This window comes from Colletotrichum godetiae, assembly GCF_030913485.1.
Source record: "Colletotrichum godetiae strain CBS 193.32 chromosome Unknown BDP55scaffold_64, whole genome shotgun sequence".
Classification (NCBI taxonomy): Eukaryota; Fungi; Ascomycota; class Sordariomycetes; order Glomerellales; family Glomerellaceae; genus Colletotrichum; species Colletotrichum godetiae.
This window is the reverse complement of record NW_026851312.1, coordinates 218,256-243,846: the sequence shown is the minus strand read 5'-3', so window position 1 is coordinate 243,846 and position 25,591 is coordinate 218,256. Positions and strand designations below refer to the sequence as shown.

Sequence of the window (25,591 nt, the reverse complement as noted above, 5' to 3'; positions counted from 1 at the left end):
ACGGGACAATGCCATGTTCGAGCCGGAACCGACGACTTCCATTGGGATGAGGAGCTTATTCAAGGACAGATCAATGGCGATAGTGGCAGCCATGTTGACATACCAGCAAGTCTCATCATCAGTGCTATGCTGGCCAGGAAACATCCACGGAACGTTGACCATGAATGCAAGCACAATCTCAACAGACTTGTGTCGGTTCGCGATAACTCTATGTGCGAGGGTCTTGCAATGGTTTGACAGTCTCTTGGACAAGGCACCAGCGGACGGAAGGAATAGGGCCGATGCGGCCATGATAGAGGTGCACAGGAAGGCAGAGCGCGAACGGGTGAAGGATGGAGTGTAGATCTTGGGATCAAGTCCCCATCGGGTGTGGGCAAGCTTGCCATGGAAGCTAGATGGTGAGTTTGACAAAGCTCTCATCGACGGTGGAGGCATGTCACTTACAATGCAAATAGCGATTCTGCCTCTTCTTCAGTTACGAGACCCATGATAATGGGATCTATGTCATCGCCGACATCGAAGTTGACGCGAACAGAGGTGAAGAAGGATTGGATCTCCAAGTCCTCGTCGGGTTGTTCGACCTGCTTCTTGCGACCGGCGCGGGGACCTGGCTGCTTTGGCGATAGGCCGCTGATGGGCTTGGGCGAAAGCTGTAGGTTCGAGGCGCGCGCCAGAAGTTGGAGTGGGTTTTCGGCATCGTCGATTGCCAGGCTCTCCTCATTGTGATGATGCAAACTCATATAAGTGTTGCTGTCTGGGGTGTTATCCAGGTCATCATCATCGTCAGATGAGAGGTCGGGTTGGTCGGGGCTGTTGAAATGCGATGAACCCCGCCTTAAGTGAGAGGAGGCGGTAGTTGACCGAGCATTTCGAGAGCCCTCCAGGAGCGCCTGGAGACTGCCGATGGCCTTGTCATCTTCCGAGTTGTGTTCACCGGTTCTGGCTCTTTTGATGGCCTGCTCTATCTGATATAGAGCTTTATCTAGGCCCTTTCGCTTGCTATTACACGTCCGACCAATGGTCAATACGACATCAGAGAGTGGAGGGGGAGTTGCGGTGCAACTCGGAGGGGTTGTCTCGGCCATGGGGGGCCATCTGGTCTCAACACCATTAGACGGGGGCGGAGCTGGGGGCCCTTACTTCTTGATTCCCTTCTGTCTTCCGGCGTGGAACGTAGGTCGTATGCACTCAGTGTCGAGCTGAATGCACCTCTTGCATTTGTTCTCATGCGGAGAATAGTCGCACTTGATCTTGCTTCGGCGGCAGACCAGACAGGCGGCCTGCTTTGGACGTAGCGATTGAGGATCCTCCATCCAGGTGAGGGGAAGGTGAGAGAAGCCCGGGTGCACTTTGGCGATCTCGGTGAAGAGCTAAAGTGCTCTCTGTACGGATAGCAGCAAGCGATAAACTTTGAATCAGAGGAACACGCGTTATTTCTCGACGGAGTGACTTTTGGGGCTAAGGTCGAGATGAGATCCAATATCAAAGCGGTCTGGTCTGATGACTTTTTGACGATACAAACACGCTACCCCTAGAGCAGACAGCTCTGCTGAAGATGGAAGTGCTAAAACATTGGAACATGCGAATCACTGACGAGAAGTCTACTTAATTGAAGGGTCCCCGCCAAGCACCAGCCATCAGGGAGGGAGGGAAGCTCGTCCTGTGACTCGCGTGAAGCCGGAATCATTGGGGAAAAGTGAATGAGGGCACGAATCAGCACACAGCTATGGACCCGTCTGCCGACTTGAAGGAGCTTAGTCATTCCCTCATCTCTCTTGGCAATTCAAAAGAGATTACATAATGTCTAAAGTCGAAGTCGATAGCTGTCTGGTCTTCAGGGAGCTGGTGCCACTGTTGTTGACGCCAAGGATACTGCGTAATACTTGGCTTGGCCACGCTTTGCTCTTAACACGGATAGCAACAAGAGCAATTGAATAAGTCACTGTCGATCACCAACCTCTTGACAGCTCTCGAATCCTCCCGTAGCTCTAGAGTAATTGTGAGTAAACAGGCAGAAGCAATGCCACAGCTACGCCTCCGCAAACAACTGGGTCCAGCCCAATCAAGGCCAAAGTCCCTGGAGTCGCACTCACCAACATGTCCCATCGTCCCATCAGCCCGCATCAGGAGTAGTTTAGGGGATCAACCACTGCTTGATGCCTTGCCGTATCGATACGGCTCATCAAGTTCACGGCACAGCGGCCTCGGCTATGAGGCCAATTTCGGACTCAATCTCACTTGAATCGAACCAACGCGAGGATCAGTACGGAGTACTTACTTAAGTACGGCACTTTGGTTTACGTAGATCCATATTCGAAGAAAATCTCTCTCAAGCTGAAGTTCCAATATGATTTAAGCTCTGTTCCCCCCTCAACCCCGCCGCCATGACACCATGGCTTGCTGCTAAGCTCTCACCGCAGCGATTCTCAAGGATTGCCACTACCATCTGTCACTTGCATACGACAGCAACAGCCCGGATTATTCATAGATCGAAAACGATGGCAGACTCAGCGTCCATCAAGCATACTACTCTTCGGAATGGCACGCCCAAGGAGGTTGCCGAATACCTCAAAGAGCTTCGAGCCAACGTCACCGATCCGACATCCATCACATTCAACCTCCATGATGCGGTCGTGCGAGGCTCCATCCCGCACAGCATCTTCTCAATCTGGATCCCCATATCCGACGATGCGAAGTCGATCATAGCATCGCTCAGTCAGTCGGGGAGCACGCACGAAAGACGTGCGGCCATCCGGGCATTCCTCAAGGCCATGCGATCAGAGGAAACGATGACTCCCGTATGGAATGCCGCAGGTGGTGCTCAAGGGGTTGCAGCAATCATGAGTGATCTCAGCGTCAAGGAGGTCAAGATGCTATGCAACGGCCTCGCCGGTACAGCTTCCCTCCCACGCGGACGATCGCAGAGACACGCAAAATTGACAGAATTGGTTGCAATCCTCGGAACCGGAATGCCGATTCCCAAGGAAAATCCAGATGCAAGGCCGCTATTATCTCATTACAGGAGAATCCTGCCGGCCTGCACGATCGATCGAGTAGCCGAGCATGAAGGGACATCGCCCAAATGGACAGCAAGACAACGTTCTAACTTACTTCGCAACCACCCAACATTCTACGAAGCCAAGTTCCTGGACTCCGTCTTTTCGAACAAAGAATCTCCTACTGCGAAATTCGATGCCGACACGTGGACACAGCTCATCAATAACAACTTTAGCTTCGCCAAGGAGGTGCTCCTCAAATTTCTCGACGCCGGCGATGAGCTGCCCGTCACGCCAGACGTGCTCATCAATAAGATTGCTTTGCCCCTAGCAAGACGCTTGCGACGACGTAAAATAGCCACTCAGCAGCATCCCCCGTTCGAGATCCTTGAGCTTCTCGTCCGGCTCATCAGCCGGCATTCCGATCTCCAAAGGATGCTAGATGATAGCCTTGTTGGTATCATGTTCCATGTCATCAAGTTCTGGGAGCATACCCGTTCGACGCGGCCGCAGGTTGAGCAGTCTTTGATCGAGCTTCTGAGACTTACGCCCGAGACAGGGTGGCAATCGGCAAAACAGATCGTTCCGCATCTATATGGAGTCAATCCGGCCGTATCCTACCGATTATTTCGACTTATGCTCCGACATCTACCTGCCTTCGAATTCGACATCGACGACGCTATGGTCAACGAAAACAGCTCGCTCGAGAAGATCAAGGGACCATGGCCAGCAAGATTATTCGCCAAAACGTTCGGATGTGATGATCGGCTTGCGTCCCTCCGCTTATTCCAGCGCTTGATGACTGCTTTCCCTGACGGACGTTTCCTAAAGTCTTCGTGGGAGCCTACGGAGAGTTCAGTCTTTGAACATGATCAAGATTTTTCCTCTGTCAACGGTGACGCATTAGTACTCGAAGCGTTTCTTTTGCGAAGTTCGCCGGCTTCAGGCCTCCCGGATGCACTTCTTGAAAGTAAAATAGACGCAGATCTGAGGAGACGCAGAAGAAAGGCATCATCAAGCCGCGATTGGGAAAGCAGAGCCTTCTGGGCTCGGTCAACACTCAACCTTGCCATCGCGGCGGGCTCGTTAGATCTCTACGCAGAGAACCTGCTTTGGGCGAGACGCTTCGACAAAGACGTGTTTACAGTGAGGGATCTTTACTCCGAGCGGGCCATAAAGACTGCCGAGGGTTTAGACTTACTCAGCGGAATTGAAGTGGCTTCTCATGCCGGCAAGCCAAATTTCGATGCCGCGAAGTCCATCCAGTCTGCGAACAAGATCATTATGCAGCTGCTGGAAACCGCATCAATGTCCCTTCGAGAACCTAGCTTCCAGGCTCACGACTGGCACGCCGTCGTTCAATTGCCTGCAGCTGTGGTTAAAAGACGGTTGCAACTGGTCAATAAGTTTCAAGACGCTCGAAAGCTGACCGATGCTGAGATCTATGAGATCGTTTGGCTGCCAACTTTGGACTTCTTGGTTGAAGTAGAGACTCTCGTGCTTCATCCTAGTCATCACGAACTCTACCCTGACGGAACAGATGGGCTGTATCCCGTGGGGGACTGTTTTGAAGCGCGCGAAAAGCGGTCCCACGCCTACAAATTCGTGGACAGGCTAGCCAAGGCACGCAACGAGTTATGGCAGAAGCACCGCCCTCAGCGTTTTCCATCGGTCCTTACTTTGGGCGAACCCTGGCCAAAAGGGTTGCCGGTGCAGTCCCTCTTACCGGCCAGATTCCTAGGCTTGCAGAACATTGATGCTATGTCTTACGTCCTAGAGAGGATCGAAAAGGTTATCTTCGGAGATCCCAAGGTCTTGCTCCAAGAGCTCCCCAAGGACAAAGAGTCTCGGGAAGCCATAGGTAGGTTTGTGGACGAATACAGCTTTGCCTTGAAATCATACGTCGACGAAAGGGACGAAAGCTCTCGGCAAGAGCGCACTCGTAAAGCCTGGCGTCATGCAGTTGATAGCCTCAGCGGTCCGAGAGTGACGAAGATTGAAGCCCTACGGCTTTGGAAACAACGTTTCGAGTCCGCGGGCGTCTCATTGCCCCCAGACATCAAAGCAGAATTCCCGCGGCGAACCAAGCCTTCGCTTCCCAAAGCCGAGGATCCAGAAACGCCAACAGAATGGAATCCAGATCCCAGTCACACGGAGTCTGAAGATCTGAGCGGCAAGAAAATTCCCGTGGCGATCTTGGACGAGATGATAAGCTGTGCCGACATTGGCTTGGGTGATGATTCGGCTTGGATGACGTCTATGTGGTCAGATGCAGAGAAAGTTCCGCCCATGGATGGCCCCGATTTCTGGAACGCAAACCAATTCTCACGGCCTCTTCCCGGGAAAAGTGTAGATGCATACTTCGCATCCCTTCTCCTCGCTCTCAACACCATCCATGGCTCCGACAGCTCAGTCTTGAAGCACCCATTTCCATCAAAGGTCGATGTTCGATATCCGGCACTTTACCTGGATCAGGACTTTCTTGAGACCGTTGACGAAGCCTTTCCACGCGGCAACGAGGCCCGGGTAGAGCACCTTCTCCAGTCTGGTCCGCCAGCACTGCTTGTACAGGTCGTGCAATCAATACTCCGGAACGTAGCCGCCAACGAGAAATCAGAGTCTTCAACGCATGCTCGCATTCAACTGGCTATGCAACTTATCAAACTGCTAGCGAACAGCGACCAGCCCTCTCTGGCCTTCCCCCTCATCAGAGACGTTGTTCTCAACAGACCAGGCGATAGCGCCTGGCACCGACAACTTCTTACCAAACGACTCTTCAACTCCATCCCTCCAAAAGAGACGAAGAGGCTTCTCTCCATGATCTCACTCGGCATGCAGGAGAAGCTTGAGGAACAGCATGTCAGATACAAGAAGGCCAAGGAGGAGGGTGGTGAGCTAGCAGCCCAGTCTTCACCCGCCGTCAAAGTTACAACGGTCAAGATGCTCGCAAAGCTTCTGAGGGATGCGCCGTTCCTAGATATCACATCGGCTGTTGATATCCTCTCCGGTCTTCTGACCAAAGCTCAGCATATTGACATTCGGGTGGCTATCATTCAGACCATGTTCGACACCCTGGAGGCTGAGACAGCTTCGCCCAATGTGAAGAACCGGATTCTCATGGTCATTGAGGACCTCGCTGTGCCACTCGCAGCATCTCTCGATGAGCTGCGTCCGATGACAGAAGTTGATTGGAAGCAAGCAGAAGCTGATGGTGAGCTGCCCGAAGTAGTCAAGGCAAATGATAGAATTGCAGCTCCTATCAGGTTTCTGTTCTATGATCTGGATACGAAGCTCCGGAACGACCCTGTTTCTCAAGCAAAGCTGGCCGGTATCACAGATCGATTGATATTGCAGTCCGCAGAGAACAACAGACGGTGGCTGGAGCTGTTTCTCAGGAAGAACGGGTTCTCGTTGCCTCCCGGAGAGAGCCTTCCACTTTCACCAGTCGATCCCGCCATGCTCAAGATCTTCCCAAGAACTCGGGTGTACTTCTCGCGACCCATGCTTGAGATGCTAAGCCGATATGCTCTCGCTAATGTTCAACCCTCTCCCGGCATGGCAGCCATCACCAAGAAGATCGAGAGCAATCCTACCCTGGAAAATTCGAATGCAGGAAAACACTGGTTGCTGCTCTTTGGCAGAAATGAGCGACAGATGGTCCAGCATGGCTGGACAGACTGTCTGGAGCATATGCATCTACCCCACATGAGCAAAGAAGTCGCTGACCCGAACGACCGCATCACCGTCGACATGCTCCAACGTTTCGCGGAAGACTTTGCACACAGGCTTATCAGCCATGGAAACCCTTCTTATGTTGAATTGCTGTTCAGAAACTTGTCTGCTCCGATGTTGAGGGAGAATAATTCCGAGGCGTTGAAGAGCTGGCAATCCACAACGCAGCCGGTGCTACGGTCGATCATCGCGAGAGTCAAGGAGTCACGCACTCCTTCATGGCAGCGTGACCCGATGCGAGAGCCCAAGGTTCTGCCAGATATATTCCGCCTAAAGGTGGCGATGTTGGCTGTCCCTCCTGGGGGTGCTGACATGGATTCTTTGTTTGCCAAAGAGATTTCGGCATTGATTGACGAGTTGGCAAACGAACATGCCCTGTACCACAACCACTGGGAACATCTGAAGGACCAGCTGGGACGTGAGTTTCACAGTTGGAAGCCACGCCTTGTTTACCTCGCCATCATTCTGGGCGATCTCTCAAACGTGAATATCGAAAGCCCCACGCTAGCAGATTACATGCGAGTCGAAATGGCCAGGGATTTCACGAAGCGGGCTGATGATCCCAAGGGCAGAAATGACGCCGATAAGTTGAAGGAGATCCTGCGCACTTGGGAAGAGTCCCCTGTCGAAAAGTTCAGAAGTGACCTGAGGGATATTATCGCATTAAAGCCATCATATAAGTGAGGGCTCCGGCGAGGATTAGACCACATTAAACGTCCGCAACCCCATTTGTATCATTCCAGACTCTACTTCTTTCAAGCCTGTACATTATAGTTCGACAGAACCGAAACTTCGCATTATACTATCTCTCGGCTCTTAAGTACCTGGTTTCATTATCGGCATAGGTACAGGGGCCACGCCCACTGATCGAGGCCCAGCATGAACATCCCTTTGGCACTGCGGATACGCCTGACAGTTTTCAACGTGCTTTAGTATGATTCCCCTCCTATTCCTCGACGAGATGATTAGCGAGGGCCTGGCCCCCTCGCCAAATTCCCATGATGGTGCTAGACCCGGTGTTTGTAACCCGTTATCGGTTAGTAGTACCGATGAGGCCTGCAAACAAATCCTTCATGGGCATTCTCTGCCCTTGTGACGGGGGTAACAATGCTACTGTGCTACGTCACCATCGCGCAAAGTGTAAGTATAATGTGGTATTCATCCGAAGCTGCGATCGTCTCAAGTCGTATAACTCGAGGGAAATCACGTGTCGAACTCTCTGTTCGGAAGTCCGTCGTAGAATCGGATGTAATGAAACCATTAAATTCCTTCTCGTGCTTTCGACATCTTGCCTCAACCTTCATGATCATATTGCTGGACTACTCACTCAGCTGCATGTTGATCACATCCGCAATGGCAATCCGAAACACCAACGGCAACTCTGGCCAGCTCCGGGACAACAGGGTCGCAATCATAGGGGCGGGGTTGACTGGATTGATCGCCGCACAAGGCCTGAAAAATGTAAGTAGGTGAGCATTGAACCCACCCGCGTCAGATGTTGACATATATCAGAATGGATTCAACGTAGTCGTTTTTGAACGTGACGAAAGCATCGCGGCTCGGCCGCGGGACTGGTCGATCCTCATTGGCTGGGGCATGAGCACGCTCAGAGAGCTTTTACCAGAACAGATTTTGCAGGACTTTCCTCAGGGTATTTGCAATCCACACCTAGATTTCAACGATTGGGACGAGAGTATTATCGGATACAACGGCGCTACCGGTGAGGTCATGTTCCAAAACTCAACTCCCGGCGCTCGGCGGATCAGCAGACGTCGCCTTCGGAAAGTCCTCGCTGAAGGGCTTGATGTTCGATGGGGAAAGTATCTCGATCGAATAGAGTCCAACAGCCCGTCGGTGGAGCTTGCATTCAGAGATGGAGACACATATGAAGCCGATTATGTCTTAGGAACAGACGGCGTCTCCTCAAAAGTCCGAGAGCTGCTGATGGGAGTTGAAAAGTCCCGGCCGGTGCCGTCAGGATACTCTATTGCCAACTGTGTCTGCAGGTATGGAGATGCGGAAAAAGTCAAAGCTGTCGTGAAAGCACACTCTGTGTGTGCGCTCATGCTTGGAACGGCGAACCTTGCTGGTTGTGGTGGTGAGCATTTGGTTGATGCTCAACAAGTGGTCTGAAGTCACTAAACTAAGATTGTAGTCATATCCGCGGAAGATCCGAATGATATTGCCAGTTGGGAGACATTCTGGGTCAAAGTATGGCGCGGCCACTCGGTCAGCCTGAAAGGCCAAGAAGCCATTGACTATGCGAAGAAAGATTTATCAGGTATCTGCGAGCCTTTCCGCTCTGCTCTTGAGTGGACCCCCAAAGGAAGCTCCTGCTATCTTGACGAAATGAAGTACTGGCTTCCCAGTCCGTGGAAGACACACGATGGTAGAGTGACACTAGCAGGGGATGCTGCTCATCCCATGTTGCCTTGTAAGTCAGAGTTGTGGATGCATTTGCTAAGATAGCCTTGCGAAACTAACACTCCGTCCAGTTCGAGGCCAGGGACTTCAACATGCAATCATTGACGTGCAAAACTACATCAATGCATTGGTGAAGCTAAGAGATGCCCGCGAGGCGACTAGCCGCAAAGACATCATGGCGGCATACGGCGCAGATGTCGTTGAGCGGGGCTCCGTCGCAGTCGCTCAGGCTCTGAAAGAAGCCGAGAATTCGCTGAATCCGGACACTGTTGGGAATATGCTCATGGTCACCAAGGGACATGGGAGGTCTATATAGCTTCAAACAAGGTAGACAGTATCTACTCTGCTGATTTGAACCATGGCTCGCACATGGCACAAGCCCTCCGATTAGTCACTATCAGAAAGCACCCGAGTATCTTAGCAGTGATTATAAGACGTTGGTCCATTCTTTAGGTCAGACTTCTCTCTTACTTGAGTCTCACTAACGATACCTCTCGAATCGGGTTCCAGTACTGTAGCTTGGTGGAGAGAAAGCTGCGATGGTGAAGATATTCGCCGAAAGAATAATGCCTTGATTTCCGAGGCGAGTCAGTACGGGAAGAAATCTAGAAGCGGATATCGTCCACGAAGCTATTTCACGCCCGCCTGAACGCAATGAACGTTTCCAAAAAGCAATCATTGTAGGCGATATTCATGTGAGAATCGAAGGTCTCTTTCATTAAGGACCTACAGGCCGTCTCGGGCTGGGCTGCATGGTAAGATTCGATGCTGTCACAAGCACATGTGTTTCTGGACAAAGGCTTTGAGTGGCCTCAGGATCCCTTTCATTTGAACGAAACATATGGGCAAATACTATCGGCAGAGAAATGCATGAGATCACGATGCTGTCGTACTTGTCACAAACAGCTGATATCATTGAAGATGTCATGGGGCTATGGGGTATCTTGTGAGTAACACTAAAGGATAAAGAGTCTGTGATGTAAGTCATTGAAACAGCATTGCTTCTGCATTCATGTCTTTGTTTGACATGCAAGATCACTTACCGCCCGGCGATGAGGTAAATTGCAACAAGAACGCAATTCGCAAAGGACTCCTTTGGCTGTTTTTGTTTTTTTGTTTTAATCAAGGGCTCGACTTGGCCCCCAAAGATATAGAACCATGGGTTGAGTCTGCGAATGTTGATTTTCGTTGCAGCAACTTTGAAGTCACATTCTGTACGGCATCTTCTTGAGGGAGGAATCATCTATTCAAAGAACTCGAACCCTTATTTCGAAAACCAGCAAGATGGACACCCACATCAGCCAAGCCTTCCCTCCAAAGGACCCGCAACAAAGCGGCTCGCAGTCCAGTGAACAGTAGATCCCTACCATGCGATTCTTTAGGGTCAGGCATGCTGTGGTGCATAGGAAGAAGTGCACAGAGAAATCGAAACACTCCCAGAACCAGGAGTGTGGATGCTACGAGCGGCTGCCAACTAACGTCACTCTATGGCCACTCTCACGCTCCATATTAAATGAACGTTCGGATCCTGAGCACTGGGGACTTTTGACACCCCGTGCTTTCATCGACACGGCCCTTGATTGTGGTCCTGATTATCAAGACTTTGGAGACCCAATCGAAAATGAACAGGTTGACTTTAGAAAACTCAATGCCGCTTTATCAAGGGCCACATTCCTAATGTCGTCGACACAATTGGCAATCCCTATGTCTTTCAAACGAAAGACCGTTCTTTCATAGATTTCCCCACGTCCCAAGATAAAGCCCCAGGGGCACGGCTGGTCCCTAACACACCCGGTTCACTGGCAGTCATTTGCCTGGATGACGTGTTCAGAGGCTTGAAGACTATCGTAATGAGCATTCACAACTGGCAAGCGATGAAGTTAGGCACCGACATTTAAACACTTTTCAATCGCATGCACATAAAGACGGCAACCTGGCGGGTAATAGAGGACATGGTCGGAGGGCTCGATGAGTTCCTGAAAGACGAAAGTCAATGCGTAGCCATCACAAACTTGTCGATATTTGAACGCGGACAACAGCCAGTATAAAGACCTGAGTACCCTAAGGTACCTTAGCGATTGTATATGGCACGTAAAGATAATAAGTATTATCTACTCCGACTCCTCACTTGTATTCTCACTAGTGTCGAAACAATTTATTTCGTTGATCTCACCGGCCCTGCGATCTCATTCTTGGAGCCGAAAAAAAGGATATGCAATTATGTCGAGACTGCTATCTACTGCTATTTTGTCGTTTGCGAAGAGCACCATGAGGGGAAGCCGAAGGTCTGGGTTGGCGTGGAATACTTGCGGTTTGCTGAACTTTGGTCGTGCAAGGCGACAGAGCTGGGTCTAGAGTCAATATTAAAGAGCCAGAGGGAGGCGCAGGAGTACCTCGAGCTATATTGGCCAGTGGAGGACTATCATGGGGAGGAATGGAAGAGAGAAACTCCCAAAGTCAGATCCCTTGTGCCTTTCAGACTTCCTTCTGGTCAGGCAGTCAATGATGGTCAAGAGAGTGTCGTTGCGAGCTATTGGGATGGTCGAGTTTAGATAGCCCGTTAGAACTTAGCGTCCTAGGACCTACGGAGCTCTTCACTAGTTACTTTTTTTATCTCAAAACTTACGAAAAGATTCGATTGAAACATTGTGTCGAGTGAAAAGGAACAAACAAAACAAAATCTATGCTTGAATCGTTGATGCGTACCATCAGATACCTTACTTCTCTTCTCACCTTACCTGTGCTTTCCGTAGAGACCACCTGATACCATGACCTGACCTGACCTGCCATTGAGTGACTTGAAGTCACACTTGACATGGCATGTCGCATGGAGACAGAGATATGGAGGATCACAGTGAGACGATTAATCTATCGTTCTAGGCTAGGGGTGCAGAGCACGCCTGTATCCTCAAAGTTCAATATTTCCTTCACCTGCTTAAGCCTGTGCTGCTTACTTGGCTTGCCTTTGCCTCGCTGAAAATGAAGCTCACAACCCCCTTGCTATCTAAGTACCTAAGTAAGATACATCAAATGCCCTCTGTCAACTCACCTATTGACTCACTTTTACTTCTGTACTGCTCTTGACTCACCAGATGCAACATTTGTAGCGATCTCAGACCGACCTCAACACCAAACTCGTCAAAATTTCCAGTGTCAAGTCCACTCAGTCACGGAGAACACCGACAAGCTAGGAGAACGATCTCCAACCAAACAACCTAGGCTACCTGCGGTACGCAGCTTTATGGATTTCAATGGCCTAGAGAGGCCTTTCGGGAAGGGAAGAAGCAGAATCTCGAGTACAAACGTACCCAGTTCGTGCTGCCTAGGCATTCGACAAAGAAGAACACACAGCCTGAATCAGTAGTATCGAGATGCCCCCAAACTAAGTTGGCCAGAAACAAGATTATTTACTGTCGTTGTTGCCGTATTCCAGAGTCTTAATTTTACCCGCCCTCGGTATCCGATCTGGCTGCTATTCATGCTTCAAGTTTCACACTTGCCGATGGCGTCTGGCCCAGACGACCCGACATAGATGGCTACATCCAGGCAGCAGGTACCACATTGATTGCCGATGGCTTTATTGAAGAGATCGGGGTGTCATGTGTATCAATGTATGCAACGTGGCCCTCACCGCAGCCTGGTGAATTTCATATGGTGCTTGCCAGAGGACGGGCGAATCGTTGGAATTAGGTAGAAGCGTTACGAGGTGACTCTTTCAATGTGGTAGGAAGGCTATGGTCAAACCTCTGTTCATACAGCCTCATTACTCGAAGCATCAAAGAGGGCATAAAACATTCTAATTATGTTGGAATCGCTCACGAAGATCTGAATTCGGAAAATATCATGACTGACGAACAGGACAGACCTGTCATCATTGATGTCATTGATGTCATTGATGTCATTGATGTCATTGATGTCATTGATCTAGGCGCTGCTCAGCGATTTGGGTTGGAGCTATCTCATATGGGTACACCTGATTGGAATGATGCTGTTTCGGATGTGGCAAGCAAATTTAATGATGAAATTGGCTTGAAGAGAATTGAGATGTGGCTGCTAAGCCCTGAAGTGAAGATGATCTAAGCTAGATCTGGTGTATCGTTAGCAATTTAGCACTGCTTCTTCGAGCCATCGGAGTAGAAGTAGTCCTCGTTGATCTTGATGGCATCAACGTGCCAGGTCTTGCCGTCGTCGGTCGTCTTAATGCCAGTCGAGGTAGCGCCAGTAAGCTGCAGAGAATCACCAAAGGTCTTGTCGGCCTTCTCGAGGGTGACGGTGACGTTGCTCCAGCCTGGAAGCACGCAGTCAGCATGTCCATTCTTAGACAGACTCCGTGGAGGGGAAATTCAAGGCTCAAAATTGTCAACTTACTGTAGCCAGCGAGGGTTCCGCAGGTGCCTTGGTAGCACTCATTGCTGGAATAGATGTAGGTAGGGGTCTTGCTGCTGGCGTCGACTGGAATCATATATCAGTATGAACTCGCTGATCGGGGAGGCCGAAAACAGTGCTTACGATCGGTCTGCTGCGAGACCATGGCGCCATTGATCCAAACCTTCTGGGTCACACCCTTTGAAGCATCGTAGACGACTAAAAGACGGTCAGTTCTCGGTACTAGTACACTCAAGGGACAGGCATCTCAAACGTACGCTCAAAGTCGACGTCGGACTTGAGGGGAATGGCGACGGGGTCCTGGGCAATCTGGGTGGCTGTGGTCTTTCAGTATACTCTTCCAGATAAGCAACTCGGATTATTCTAAACTCACTACCAGTGAAGGTGCTAGCAAACACGCACCACTCATTGTTTGAGGCAGGGCATCCGCTGTGAAAGATGTCATTAGTCGATGATTCAAAGACGGCTGGAACCCGGATGTCTCACTTAGCAACGTTATCCGGGGCCCAGTTCATAACAGGCTGGTAAAGGTTGTTGCTCTGGTCGCTGATAGAGTGGGAGATGCCAACCCAGATCGCCATCCAGGGCGAGTCATTCTTGTTGGCGATGACGGTGCCGCAAGGGGTGGACGGAGATATGAGGGAGTAAGTGGCCTTGGTGATAACACTGGTATCAGAGCCCAGGGTGAACATGTTGCCAAACTTCCACGCATCGTACTGGCCGGCAGCGACAATTCGCGCAGCGAGAAGGAGAGCGGCGAGGGAAGAGAATGAACGCATCTTGGTTGTTTTGAGAAAAGAGTGAATGAAGCAGAATGAGAGGTCAGTACAGCTGCAGAGTGCGAGGAGACAAGAAGAGGCCAAGACGCTAGGTTACATCCATCTTATAGTAGAGCTGGCTGCACTATTCATAGTTAGTAGAGAGTTATCAGGGACTCAAGCCTGGCCGTTTGGACGACTACTGTTTGCGGGCAATACTCGCCGAAATCAAATGAAGGGGGTTGCGACTGGGTTACAGCGGGTTTTCGTTGCGAGTATACGATGCCCGTTTAATGGGGTTAGCCATGCTGACACTTCTTGATTGGTTAGGCGGCAAATCGGCACAGATCTCAGCGGCTGTTTTGGAGAGAATTTATTACCTGAGCATGTTCGAAATCAGAGCCGCGACAAGTAAGCGTAATTTTGTGCCGGTGGGAGCTGCTGGTTTTGACGTGACGATCATCGCATGTCGCTGCAGCCCCGAACCTTCAAATTCTGCCCAATTACGCTTGAACTTGGATAACAATCTGTCAACGATTGTCAAGCTGGAATCCTCGCCCTATTGAAATCTGTTCCAATTTCAGATTTTACTTATTTATTGGTGTCCTCTTTTCGAGGTTGAGTCACTTGATTCTCGTCTTGTTGGCAAGTCTTTGTGTATCATACAAGCAAGCCTTCAACTACAATTTCGATTGTCGCTAAGAGTAACCGGTTCAGGTAACCGTTTCCTTCTCCCCTGCCCCGCCAATCGACATTTGGCATAACCAATACCAGGGCACGTCGGCTTAAGGAAGGTCGAATAATGATCATACAGCGTACCTTTTTTTCTTCTTCTTTTTGGCGGTACTGAGACACGACGGTAATGCCTGGAGTGATGAGGTCGCAGATATGCAATTATCGTTTTGTTGGTGGCCTAGTGTAATCAGCTTAGAAGCTTGGATTCTGGAAAGCAACACCACCGAATAAACTACTACATGCCGAGGAGCTAGCCGCTTCACAAATTCGACTTTCCTATCACTGCGTTCTCATCAATGCTTAGAGAAAAGTTGCCAGGAGCAGCATTTGAAGGAACTGCAAGGGGAAGGATAGTGAAGATTTGCTCACTATGATAGCCCATGACTGCTGTGTCATGTCTACGAACACCCTTCTTTTGTCCTAGGGCTTGACAAGATGTCAGTAGCATTTTCGACCGATCGCTAGTAGCCCCCGCGGCTGGTAGATATTCACAGTTGTTTGTCCTTCTGTCTTGGCCTTGATAAAGTGAACCTGAACCAACTTCCATGGCAAGGAGGAGGACGTGTTTGAAGAGCACATGTCGCAGTTCAAATGGTTAACTTTTGAGCAATTTGCTGCTTGGTAATGGTATATTCCTGAGCAGCCTAGCAGGTCGTGGTCAAGAATCCAATGGGATTGGCTAAAAGGTTTGCGAACTGGCTTTGCTTGACATGAACGACATGAGATATAGTTTATCGCCGTATTTAACTTACTCTGGTCAGGCTTCAGATACTCATCTTCTTGTAGTGCTCGGACTCCGACTTCCTCGGGTTCTATAGTACTCGAGTATGGTTCTCAGGATACATGTAGGTAACATGATTAGTTCACTTCATCCTGTTGAAGTCAGGAGGGAGATGTGAAGCTTCTCTTAGCATAGCCCTTGCCCGAATAGCTCGACTCTCCAACCAACTTTTTACGGAGTTTTCATTACTGTCAGTTTTGAGCTTGTTGACTTTGGCTTAACGTGGATAAATGCTGGAATTGTCATCAGCGCCTGCTGGACAGCAGCCCCTGGGAATCGATCCTGACGGATATTCGGCACGTTTATGGGGAACCCCGAATAAGCTTAAAACCTGGGATGCACACTCACATAGCCTTAAACCGACCCGTCTCCTCGGGATGGCTCAGTAGGAGCAAAAATACTACTCTGTCACTGAGTGAATCAATATCTGATTTATGGTACAATGCGTCCACCAACAGGACCGAAGGAACGGACCACCCGCCCCGAATCAATTTGGAACCAACAACGAAAGTGACTTTTCCAGCATTCTGCTATCACCCCAATTTCCAACACTAGCCACAGGTAGACTGAGTCCCTCAGGCAGCACCCTTGCAGCACTCACTCAACATCAGACGTCGCGCGCCACATGGCGAGGCGAACCGAGAGCGGACTTTAATTATGCAGGGTCCAACTTTCCTGACAGCTGAGGCTGATGTTCAATGCAGGTCCCATCACGGGGGCTTGGGAGCAGCTAAGGCTTGGACATCTCGAGCACTGAAGTACTTGCAAGTCACGCCAATCAACAAGCTTTATGATGGCGTCGTCCTGCCGATGAGGCCGTAGATTACAAGGCAGGAACACTTGAAGGTGGTTGAAGTAAGAAAAGTAATTCGTGGCAGTGGTAGTTAGTCAAGTTCCCCTCCTGCAGTGTTTGCCCAGAACGCCATGCCATGCGATCCAGATATGTAATCCGTACAACAAATCAAACGACCCATTAACTTAGGTATCTCATGCCGTCTTCGGGCTCTCTCACTTTACTCCGTCTCAATCACCCAGACTCATCCATCCCCATGTTCCAAGACCGCCAGCAAGGACAATGAACGTCAGGATACCCGCGCCAGCCTTATCCGCCGTCGTGATGGGTTCCGGCTCAATGTTATCCTTACTCTTACTTCCAGCATCAGGATCACCCGCCGAAATACCACCCGTCATATTCGTCACAGGCGGCGAGGCATCCTCGATGAGCAGACTTGACACAGCAGCCAAGACATTCATGACCTCACCGGCACCAGACGTCTTGTCGACGGCGGGGTCAACATACACTTGCTCGTTCCAGTAGAAGCCGCAGGTGCGGCCCTCGGTGCCGCCCGTGCACTGGTTGACGGCGTGCTGCGTAGACTCCTTGAGGACGGGCATGATCTTGTCCTTCATGAAGGGGGCGACCTGCGTGACGACGGACATCCAGCGGTGGACGTAGCCCTTGAAGGACAACATGTCGGCGGTGCATTGGCCCTTGCGACCCTCGCAGGCGAGCTCGTAGGCGGTGTTGTTGGGGAAGAAGTTGAGGAAGAGGGAGTCCGTCATCTTTTCGATGCGACCTTTCCAGACGTCGGAACCGTTGGTCTAAAGATGGGTCAGTGTTAAGGTCATGACTAAAATTTGAAGTTGCCCCAGAAGACGGTGAAACCTACGTAGTTGTACATGAATGCAGCGCCCTGGGTCAGAATGGCCGCGTTGTAGGAGAATTGCTGCTTGTTGACGTCGGTGCAGTTGTGCTCAACGTGGCCACCGTCGTAAACGTTCCAGGACTCGTGATCAATGTAGTTGACGGCCCAGAGCCAGTCCCAGGTCTTCTCGGCATGCTGCGCGTACGTGTCGTTGTTGGTGTATCTGGCGAGGCGGGCGCCAATGTTAAAGAAGCATCCGTTTGCGATGGCTGTGACGTGTGTTAGCTACCTCTATGTCCCGGAACCTCCTCCGATAATCTCTGGTTTCGCTCGGGCGGGGGTTCGCATACTGTTCTTGTAGTTGTATCCAGCATTGGAAAAGGGCACCTGCCATCTCAAACCTCCACCGCAGGTATCGTCGTGACGGTCAGGGCTCGCCTGCGTCGTCCACACAGCCTGCGCTAATGCGAGCCATTGGGGCTTCTCTTCGGGTGGGTTCGGGAACTTGTTCTCTGCGGCCAACATGGCGGACATGCCCCAGAAGCCCTGGTCGTCGTTACCCAGCGATGCGGTGTGGTTTGGCGGCATGTAGTCGGCGTTAGGGCCAGTCTGGTGCAGCATACCCTCCATGACGAGGTCGTTGTAGGCCGAGTCGCCTGTCAGCTTCCAGTAGTCGATATAAGTGCCCATCATGGCACCTCCTTCCCACCAGTAGTAGTCGCCCTTGTGCTCGGTTGGCGGACCGGGTAGGATACCGGGAATCTCGCCGGTCTGGTTGCCCTTGTACTGCTTGATGAGGTCGTATGCGAGCATTTTTGCTGACTTTTTGATGTTGTCTAGACCGTGGGGAAAGAGACACTGTCAGTTGTGGGAACGTTGCAAGATAATTCAGATGCATCTTGTGCGTGCTTGAGCGCGACGATGATGATGTGGTTGAGAGGTGCTCCGCTTGCTTACCAGTTGTGTCGATGGTGTACTGCGCGTTGACGGCGGGGAGGCTGCCGACGAGCAAGAGTGCCGCCGAAGCGGCTGAAGCGAGTGAAGTGACCATGGCGAAGAGCCGGTCTACTAATGAAGAGGAAGAGCGCTGCTGTGCGAGGGATCAAGGTAGGCGAGGTGTAATTCAAGATATCTCAGAATCGGGTGAAAGCGGCGGTTAAATCGATTTGTCGGTCGGAGCGGTTCGGGGCGAGAACGAGTGAATTGAAATGAAACCGGATGAGCCGATTGTGACGAGGAATGAAAGCCGTGGCGATGATTGAAAAAGTAAAAAGGTTTCGTCTATGAGGAGTGATCGTTCATGACCGGGCGGCGCTCAAGGTGAGAAGCAGTGAAAGAAGGCGTGGCTGCGGTGTGTTGCCGTCAAGGTGTCGGTCGATCGATCGGTCGGAAATTCGTGTTCGTTGTCGGAAGCGAGTGTTGATTTTATTTACTACGATTGATTTCCCCGAGTAGGTTTTTCGTAACGGTATGAGAAAACGAGCTTTGTAATGAGAAATGAAGCGAAGGTCGGAGTGTGATGTGAGCTGTGTGTGCGTGTTTATTTCGGTGCAGTGGAGGAATAAACGATGGTCGGGTGTGAGTTGGGGATGGTGGCAGGTAAGGTAACCAACACAAACAGCTTTGTCTTCACGCAGCTCAGGATCAGGATGCGGAAGGAAAAGGGGGGAAACAGGCTCTCAAGACCACTTTTTTCCTTTTCTCGGCAGCTCTGGGCTTTTTGGCAACACAGAAATGGGAATCAACAGACACACGGAAGACACACCACAGGAGGGCACAGGATGACGCGGTAGAAATCAGTCTTGGTGGCCGCCAAAGTCTTGGTATTCTTGGTAAAGTCTTGGCCTTCTGGGCATCGGGGCTGTGCAGCAAATGAGAAGACGCTGCCGAGCAGCACTCGAGCACCCTTCACAAGGTTCGACAGGAGCAAGGGCCCCCCTTTGGACCAAATAGACCAGATGGATTTCATGGGATGCCGCCAGTCTCGGGACTATCCATTCTATCCAAGGCTCACAGGGCGGGCGTGGGCGGTTACGATCCCCACGGTCCATGGTTTGCCTCTTCCGCCATCTGCAAGGGCAGCGGGCAGCACGAAGGATCGCCTCATGCAGCAGAAACCCAGACAGGCCGTTGAATGCATACCCGGAACACATCCACCGACTGAACCCCTATGGAGAGAACCATACTGCGTATTCCGAAGAGATGGATGGGCTGGGGAAAATGGGGTTTGACATGGTTTACCGCTTGATGTCAATGGACAATCGTCGCTGGCGGCTGGGAGCAAACGAATAGGGACGAACTGCGATTGACCAGACACATTTTGGGTTCAAGGACAACCCAAGAAGACGAGTCCCAGCGAGAAAGCACGCCAAAAAGCCTCTCTCAAACAGGACCAGCCATCCCTACCCGACAACGAACATTGCCAAGGCTCATTCCTCGCCAAATACGCGGGGACTCGGGAGTCTTCTCACTGCCCGTCATCCAATCTGTACTCCTTACGGATACAGGCTACGAGGGGATTAGGAGGGATTGTCACGACTCACGGGTGTCTTGCGCTCCGAAGGGTTAGGCAAGGGGATCACAGAGAGCCTTCAATGTGGATGTGCCCGATGCCTCGAATGCACAAAACGGGAACAGAGGCACGATGGGTTCAGGGGTCGCCTAGAGCTAAGGCTCAGCAGCGTCTTGGCGATGGCGATGGCGTCTCAGGGCCGGCGAGGGAGATTGACGTTGAGTGCGACTGAGAGGCTGAGGCCCGGTGGTGCTCTTTGAAGCGTCGGACAGAGTGCTTGGGTGGCCGCCGATCGTTGACTCGCGGTTTTGGGATGAGAAGCGATCTGCTGTCCGACACATGGGAAGAGCCGTTGGAGGGATGGACCAGGCCAGGTACGCGAACTTGAAGGAAAGGGTTTTTCGGATACAATGAAGGGCAACAAAGGTGAAAGGGATGGAGTGCCGGAGAATGCAAAGCAAACAAACGGAATCGAAAGCAGAACCAAGGCCAAAAGCAGGTATTCGTAGAGATGCAACTTGTATGTCGGTAAGAACTCAGAGGCGAGAGTTCGTGTCTGCGTCTCATCTCAATAGGCAAGACGAAAGTTAGTCATCTGCACCACCTCGGATGGCATGTCAGCTCAGGTCACTTTGGGCTGTCAGCTCTGCTCAGCTCACTCGCCTCGTGCGCAAGGCAAGCTGTCAGACCACAGCGGACCGGGTTGAATACGAATTATGAGACCGTGATACGAGTTACAGGTCCAGACCCGCGGGAGGATAATAGAATGCGAGCGAGAGGATGATAATGAATCAAGATACAGGGCATCCCGTATCCCTCTCTTCAAGCTTGGCCTTGACTGCATAACCAGCAGGCTTGGGCATTGTGTTGTTTATGTACGCCAAGGACCGATCGGTTCGGCCAAGGCAGATCACACGACGGTAGATGGCCGGACGCCGCGGGGGGGGGGATTATGAGCGTGTGCCACCGGTTGCCGTGTGAGCTGTCGGGCTGCCAACACATCGCGTGTGTTTGGGCGATGACAAGTCAAACTGGCGATCATCTTTTCCCAGACATTGGCTGGCTTGTTGTCTTGGGGAGTTTTGTAAGAAAGGCTTGTCAGAAGTGAGTGAAACTGAGGGTGAGAGTGAAAGTGAAAGTGAAAGTGAGAGTGAGTGAGATACTGAAATGAGTGGGGTGCACCTGCCTGTGGCCACTAAAGTCAGGTGAGCTGAGGAAAGAGCAGAGGGCGGCCAGCGGGCAATGGAACTTTGGAAGGCACCGATGGAAGGGATAGGCAACTGGAGAAGGAAAGAACACCTGGAGTGCTTTGCTGGAGAAGAAGGAAGCAACCTGCGTGCCTGCCCCTGGAAGGAAGGTCTCGACCGCAATTAACCTTAGTACCCATCCGCACTGTGTGTGTCTCCACCAGTCCCACCAATCCTTCTAGCGAAGCCAGTCACTACGCAGTGCCAAGGCTACCGGGAATTTGGATGGAACTCTCAATTTCCTGCCTCTAATAGGGGGCAACTGCACAGCAGATGCCTGACAGTGCAGCACACGGCCAAAGTGGGTACGGAGTACCGGCGCTTCACTGACCCATACGCAGTGTCCAATCACGTGCAGCTCCGAACACTGACAGCTTTGAGCCGCCAAGACCCCATCAAATTAGCACCACGGCCCACCAACCTCAGGTCTTCCCCTGTCTGACAGTGACACCACACAACGAGAATCTGAAAAGGAACGTTCCCACGGTGCCCGAAATGCCCGGACGGGGCATAATCAGTACGTACCTCGCACGACGTCTTCCCATCTTGAGAACCTCATCACACCTACCTACGGAGTAACAAGGCGCAGTCTGTGTTTGTACGAGTATTCGGACGGATAGGATCAAACATGGAAGTCGAAAGACCCAGGGCTTCTTTTTCATGTTTTCTCTCATCAAGAACTTCAAAGTTGAAGCATCGCCTGCGGTTCAACAGCCATCCCTGCGCCATCCTTGTCCAGCTGGCGAAGGAATCCCCCGAGATTAACACTCCCGCGATCCTTACAAACGAGCCTCATCGCGGGACCATGGCACGCAGGCCAAGATCGACTCGTGCTGCTCAAGTGTCACAAACTAACATCCTCATCAGACTTCTGCCTTCAGAAATGCGGCACGCCGGCTCCGTGCCTCCACCTCCGGATCGGGCGGCCGCCAATGTCAATGCCGAGACCTGGATATGCCGTGGCCCCAAGCCTCGGGTTTTAGTCTCAGCACATGGGGTTTGGGCCGTTTCGGCTGAAATAGTATACTTCTGAGCCTGAGCGTGTGGGATCTTTCGACCTATTCTTGCCATCGATCTTTCTACCCCTACTTAATTACATATGCATATTCTCTTGTGTGGCCAACTCATTGTAACTCATGATGAATATCAGCACGCTGTTTCTATCCTACTTACGAGTAACCCATACAGACTGGCAATGTTGCAAACTGTCTGCTAGGCAGATCAACCGCTTACCTAGAGGCTTACGTGAGATGCCGATCGTCTCCTATCAACGACGCTCGCCGGCTATCGCAGAAGACGGAAACATGCGTGTTGGCTGACTTGCACTAGGTAACTTACGCATGAAGGCCCGATAATGAGATATCGGTCAGCGAGCTGATGCCCCCAACATTTGATGTCTCCCTATCGCAACCATTGCATTATGTATCGCCATATAAATACTCTTGGCTCTCGATAACAAGCGTAGCCTGGTAACAGCCTACACCAAATATTTCCGAACATTATGGTTGCCCTCAACTGGGTACTCTTCGTCGTGGGCCTGGTCACTTATCAGCTCGTGAACCGATGTGCGCAACAGATTGTCAAACGAACCAATCCTGACTTCTACATGACGTTGAAAGCGGATAAGCATCGCAAGCTGGCTCCTTATTTTGTCTTCCCACTGGGCTTCTTCTTCACGTTGCTCACAACACCGATCTGCATTGCGGCATACAATGATACGTCCTCCGTCACCGACATCTTTGGCCTCGACCGCCCCTTCACTACCAACGGCAAGATTTGCCTAGCCTCCAGGGCCATTCTCTGGACCTCTGAGCTGCCACTCCTCAGCTATTCTCCAGAATACATCGCCCACCACATCCTCTCCCTCTCATCACTCGGTCTCTTCCTCATCGGCAAGGGCCCGAGACGACCTCTCTATCTAATCTACGCTGGCTTAGTGACGGAGCTCTTGTCCGACAGCGCCGTGTTAATGCGATTCCACGGCCGCACGCCGTCAAGCTCGCCCATACTCCGGAATATCCTCTTTGCGAATGTGGTTTCGATGGTACTGCTCAGACTTCTCCCAATCATCGCACACAGCGCGGCAATGTCGGAAACAAGAGCAGATTATCTCGGCGGGATCGCATCTTATTGCATTCACATATCCCGGCTAAGCTTTGTGCAGCTGGGGGCCCTGGGATACATCAACGCCAAGGCAGGCAGAAAACTCAGCCTAGCTCCCAAGGATACCGCGGGCGAACAATTCGAGAAGCCAAAAAGTTCGGTCGCGAGCTTAATACGACGTCCGATGGCCTTGGTTATCGGTGCCGCAGTTCTTGTTACGGCGCTGACCTTGAAAGAGCTGGATTTTGTCAAACCCTCGCCGTGGGTTACCATCGTGTCACGGCGGTGAAGTTTTTGTCCAGTACATGCACTCTGGATCGGATCGGATCGTCAAAATCAAGACTCGAAATGTCACGTAGAGTTGGGAGCGAGTTTGACCGAATGTAGTATCTTGAAGTCTGTATATGCATGCCCTTATCCAGTGGCTAACAGTATGTAGAGAAGAGAATATGTTACATGAAATGATACACAAGACACACGCTGATACATGCCGCTTATGCGACAGTGGCTCCCGTCAAAGTGAAGGAGTAGTCCAGGCCCTTGTTGGCATCGCTGCTAGCGAGCTGGAAGCCGTTGTACAGGATCAGAGTCTTGGGGGTGTTGGCAATGACCAGGCTGGCCTCCTCGCCGCTGGCGACCTCAGCGGAGCCGGCACCGTTAGTGAGCTGGACGTAGCGGACCGAGCTGGCGCCCTTGATGGCAAGATGGGCGGTGAACTCGCCGGCCGAGGTGATCTTGACATCCACCTTGCCGCCGGAGGTCGTCAGGGGCATGATGTTGGCGCCCATGTAGCGGGGAGCGCGAGCAGACTTGACCTTGTAGCCGTCGCCGGACTTGTCAACGTTGGCAAAGTTGACGCTGTCCTTGGCCTGGTTGAAGATCTCCTGGGCCTGGTCGTGGCCGATGTCGACGTACGCCATGTGGGCCCAGTACTTGCCGACGATCTCGCCGGCGGTGGTGTTGCTGGCAACGCGGTCGAGGGTGTGGAGAGGCGTCTCGTTGCTGTTCGCTTCGTACTGGAGCATCATCTGGTGAAGAGTGTCCTTGCCGAGACCGGCGATGTTGTCCGGGTTGTTGGTGAGGTAGGTCAGGAACGGCCAGGCCTGGTAGTAGTTACCAGAGTCGACGGTGCCGTCGACAATGACCTGGAAAGAGTCGCCAAGGACCTTGTTCACCTCGAACTCGGTGCGGCCCTCGGGGGACTTGTGCTTGGTGCGGGCGTCCGCGCAGAGGGGGGAGGTGTTATAGGTGTCGGCGACCCAGTTGGCGACCGTCTCCCACCAGGCGCCAGTGCGCTCCTGGTCCACCCAGGTGCGCTGGTGGTAGTGCAGGGCGTGGCCGTACTCGTGGACGGTGACGCCCGGGCTGGCGAGGTAAGTGTCGACGACCTCGAGCCAGCCGGCGCCGGACTCCTGCTCCGAGTGCATCACGCCGGCGGCGCCTTCAAGTTTGGAAACGGAATAGACGTTGGTCTTGTAGTAGGGGCCGTTGTCGGAGCCCTCGTTGAAGGAGAGTCCAGATGACCGCCAGCCGAGGGTGTTGACGAAGCACTCATAGGCGCCCTCAAGCATGGCGAGGGAGTCATCAGCGGAGCTGGCGCCGGCGTAGACGCGGAAGTGGGCCGAGTCCTTGAAGTCGCTGCCTCCGGGGCCGGCCTTGGTCTGGGCCTCGAATTCGGCGGGCTCAGCACGCGCGACCACCTTGGAGGCGCCTACCTGAGGAGCCGCATTGATACCGGTGGTAAGGGCGAGGAAGATTGTGAAGAGAAGTTGGTTTGACCTGGCCATCTTGGGCAACCTGTTGTATGTGTACGTTGAATAAAAAGAGCGAATGAACAAACGCGAACTAATGAGCGAACGAAGAAAGACAAAGGCTTTCTTGCAAAGAATGAAACTGTAGTAGTTAAGAACTTGATCGGAAAGTTCCTCTTCCTCGTTCTAAGAGCTCGAGGGATGCCATCTTTTGTAACTAGAGGTGCCAACTTCGCCAAGACTCTCTGGTAAGGATTATTTCCTCTTCGAGCCAAGACGTATGATGCAAAACCGGCAAACACACACACATACACAGTGACCAAGTGATCTGTGGATACAACAGCCCGCCTGGCCAGAGCCCACAGGGCGGGATCCTGTATTCTCCGTACACAGTTGGTGTTGGAAGGCGGATCGCGCTGGCCCATGTCAGTTGAGACTGGGCCCGTTCAAGGGGATTCGATTCAGTGTTTCTTAGAAAGTGCTGGCAATTTGCGATGAAACGGCGGGCAGAATACACCAA

At 51.8% G+C, this 25,591-nt stretch overlaps 7 protein-coding genes across 7 annotated transcripts; 3 read left to right on the top strand and 4 right to left on the bottom strand.

Moving 5' to 3' along the window:
* On the bottom strand, positions 1 to 1,665 carry BDP55DRAFT_367085 (uncharacterized protein; the record flags this gene model as incomplete). Its single annotated transcript, XM_060567084.1, has 3 exons — positions 1,141 to 1,665; positions 445 to 999; positions 1 to 391 (listed from the first exon to the last, which is right to left on the bottom strand). Coding segments are annotated over exons 1-3 (1,119 nt in total), but the record flags the coding sequence as incomplete, so codon positions are not given.
* An 833-nt stretch (positions 1,666 to 2,498) lies between these two features.
* BDP55DRAFT_733544 (uncharacterized protein) lies at positions 2,499 to 7,412 on the top strand (the record flags this gene model as incomplete). Its single annotated transcript, XM_060580102.1, has 1 exon — positions 2,499 to 7,412. The coding sequence occupies one exon, from the start codon at positions 2,499 to 2,501 to the stop codon at positions 7,410 to 7,412; it is 4,914 nt and encodes a 1,637-aa protein (XP_060423968.1).
* A 669-nt stretch (positions 7,413 to 8,081) lies between these two features.
* Positions 8,082 to 9,468, top strand: BDP55DRAFT_637224 (putative monooxygenase; the record flags this gene model as incomplete). Its single annotated transcript, XM_060572972.1, has 4 exons — positions 8,082 to 8,189; positions 8,241 to 8,826; positions 8,884 to 9,162; positions 9,224 to 9,468. The coding sequence occupies 4 exons, from the start codon at positions 8,082 to 8,084 to the stop codon at positions 9,466 to 9,468; spliced, it is 1,218 nt and encodes a 405-aa protein (XP_060423967.1).
* A 3,555-nt stretch (positions 9,469 to 13,023) lies between these two features.
* BDP55DRAFT_680649 (uncharacterized protein) lies at positions 13,024 to 14,694 on the bottom strand. Its single transcript, XM_060576124.1, has 6 exons — positions 14,025 to 14,694; positions 13,912 to 13,967; positions 13,796 to 13,855; positions 13,662 to 13,736; positions 13,521 to 13,604; positions 13,024 to 13,440 (listed from the first exon to the last, which is right to left on the bottom strand). Exons 1-6 carry the CDS (start codon positions 14,315 to 14,317, stop codon positions 13,259 to 13,261), a joined length of 750 nt encoding a protein of 249 aa, XP_060423966.1. The 5' UTR covers positions 14,318 to 14,694; the 3' UTR covers positions 13,024 to 13,258.
* Positions 14,695 to 16,835: 2,141 nt separating this feature from the next.
* Positions 16,836 to 18,509, bottom strand: BDP55DRAFT_563678 (family 76 glycosyl hydrolase; the record flags this gene model as incomplete). Its single annotated transcript, XM_060570267.1, has 4 exons — positions 16,836 to 17,414; positions 17,483 to 17,727; positions 17,809 to 18,294; positions 18,416 to 18,509. The coding sequence occupies 4 exons, from the start codon at positions 18,507 to 18,509 to the stop codon at positions 16,836 to 16,838; spliced, it is 1,404 nt and encodes a 467-aa protein (XP_060423965.1).
* Positions 18,510 to 22,718: 4,209 nt separating this feature from the next.
* Positions 22,719 to 23,399, top strand: BDP55DRAFT_509894 (uncharacterized protein; the record flags this gene model as incomplete). The annotated part of the gene is made up of 1 exon (XM_060567700.1): positions 22,719 to 23,399. A coding segment is annotated over one exon (681 nt), but the record flags the coding sequence as incomplete, so codon positions are not given.
* A 415-nt stretch (positions 23,400 to 23,814) lies between these two features.
* Positions 23,815 to 25,107, bottom strand: BDP55DRAFT_563635 (uncharacterized protein; the record flags this gene model as incomplete). The annotated part of the gene is made up of 1 exon (XM_060570261.1): positions 23,815 to 25,107. One exon carries the CDS (start codon positions 25,105 to 25,107, stop codon positions 23,815 to 23,817), a length of 1,293 nt encoding a protein of 430 aa, XP_060423963.1.
* Positions 25,108 to 25,591: the final 484 nt, after the last annotated feature.

Coding starts and splice junctions, on each gene's coding strand:
- BDP55DRAFT_680649 (XM_060576124.1), bottom strand. CDS start 14,317: ATGCGTTCATTCTCTTCCCTCGCCGCTCTCCTTCTCGCTGCGCGAATT. Junction 13,968..14,024: donor GCCCCGGATAACGTTGCTAA/GTGAGACATCCG, acceptor CATCTTTCACAG/CGGATGCCCTGCCTCAAACA. Junction 13,856..13,911: donor TGCTAGCACCTTCACTGGTA/GTGAGTTTAGAA, acceptor GAAAGACCACAG/CCACCCAGATTGCCCAGGAC.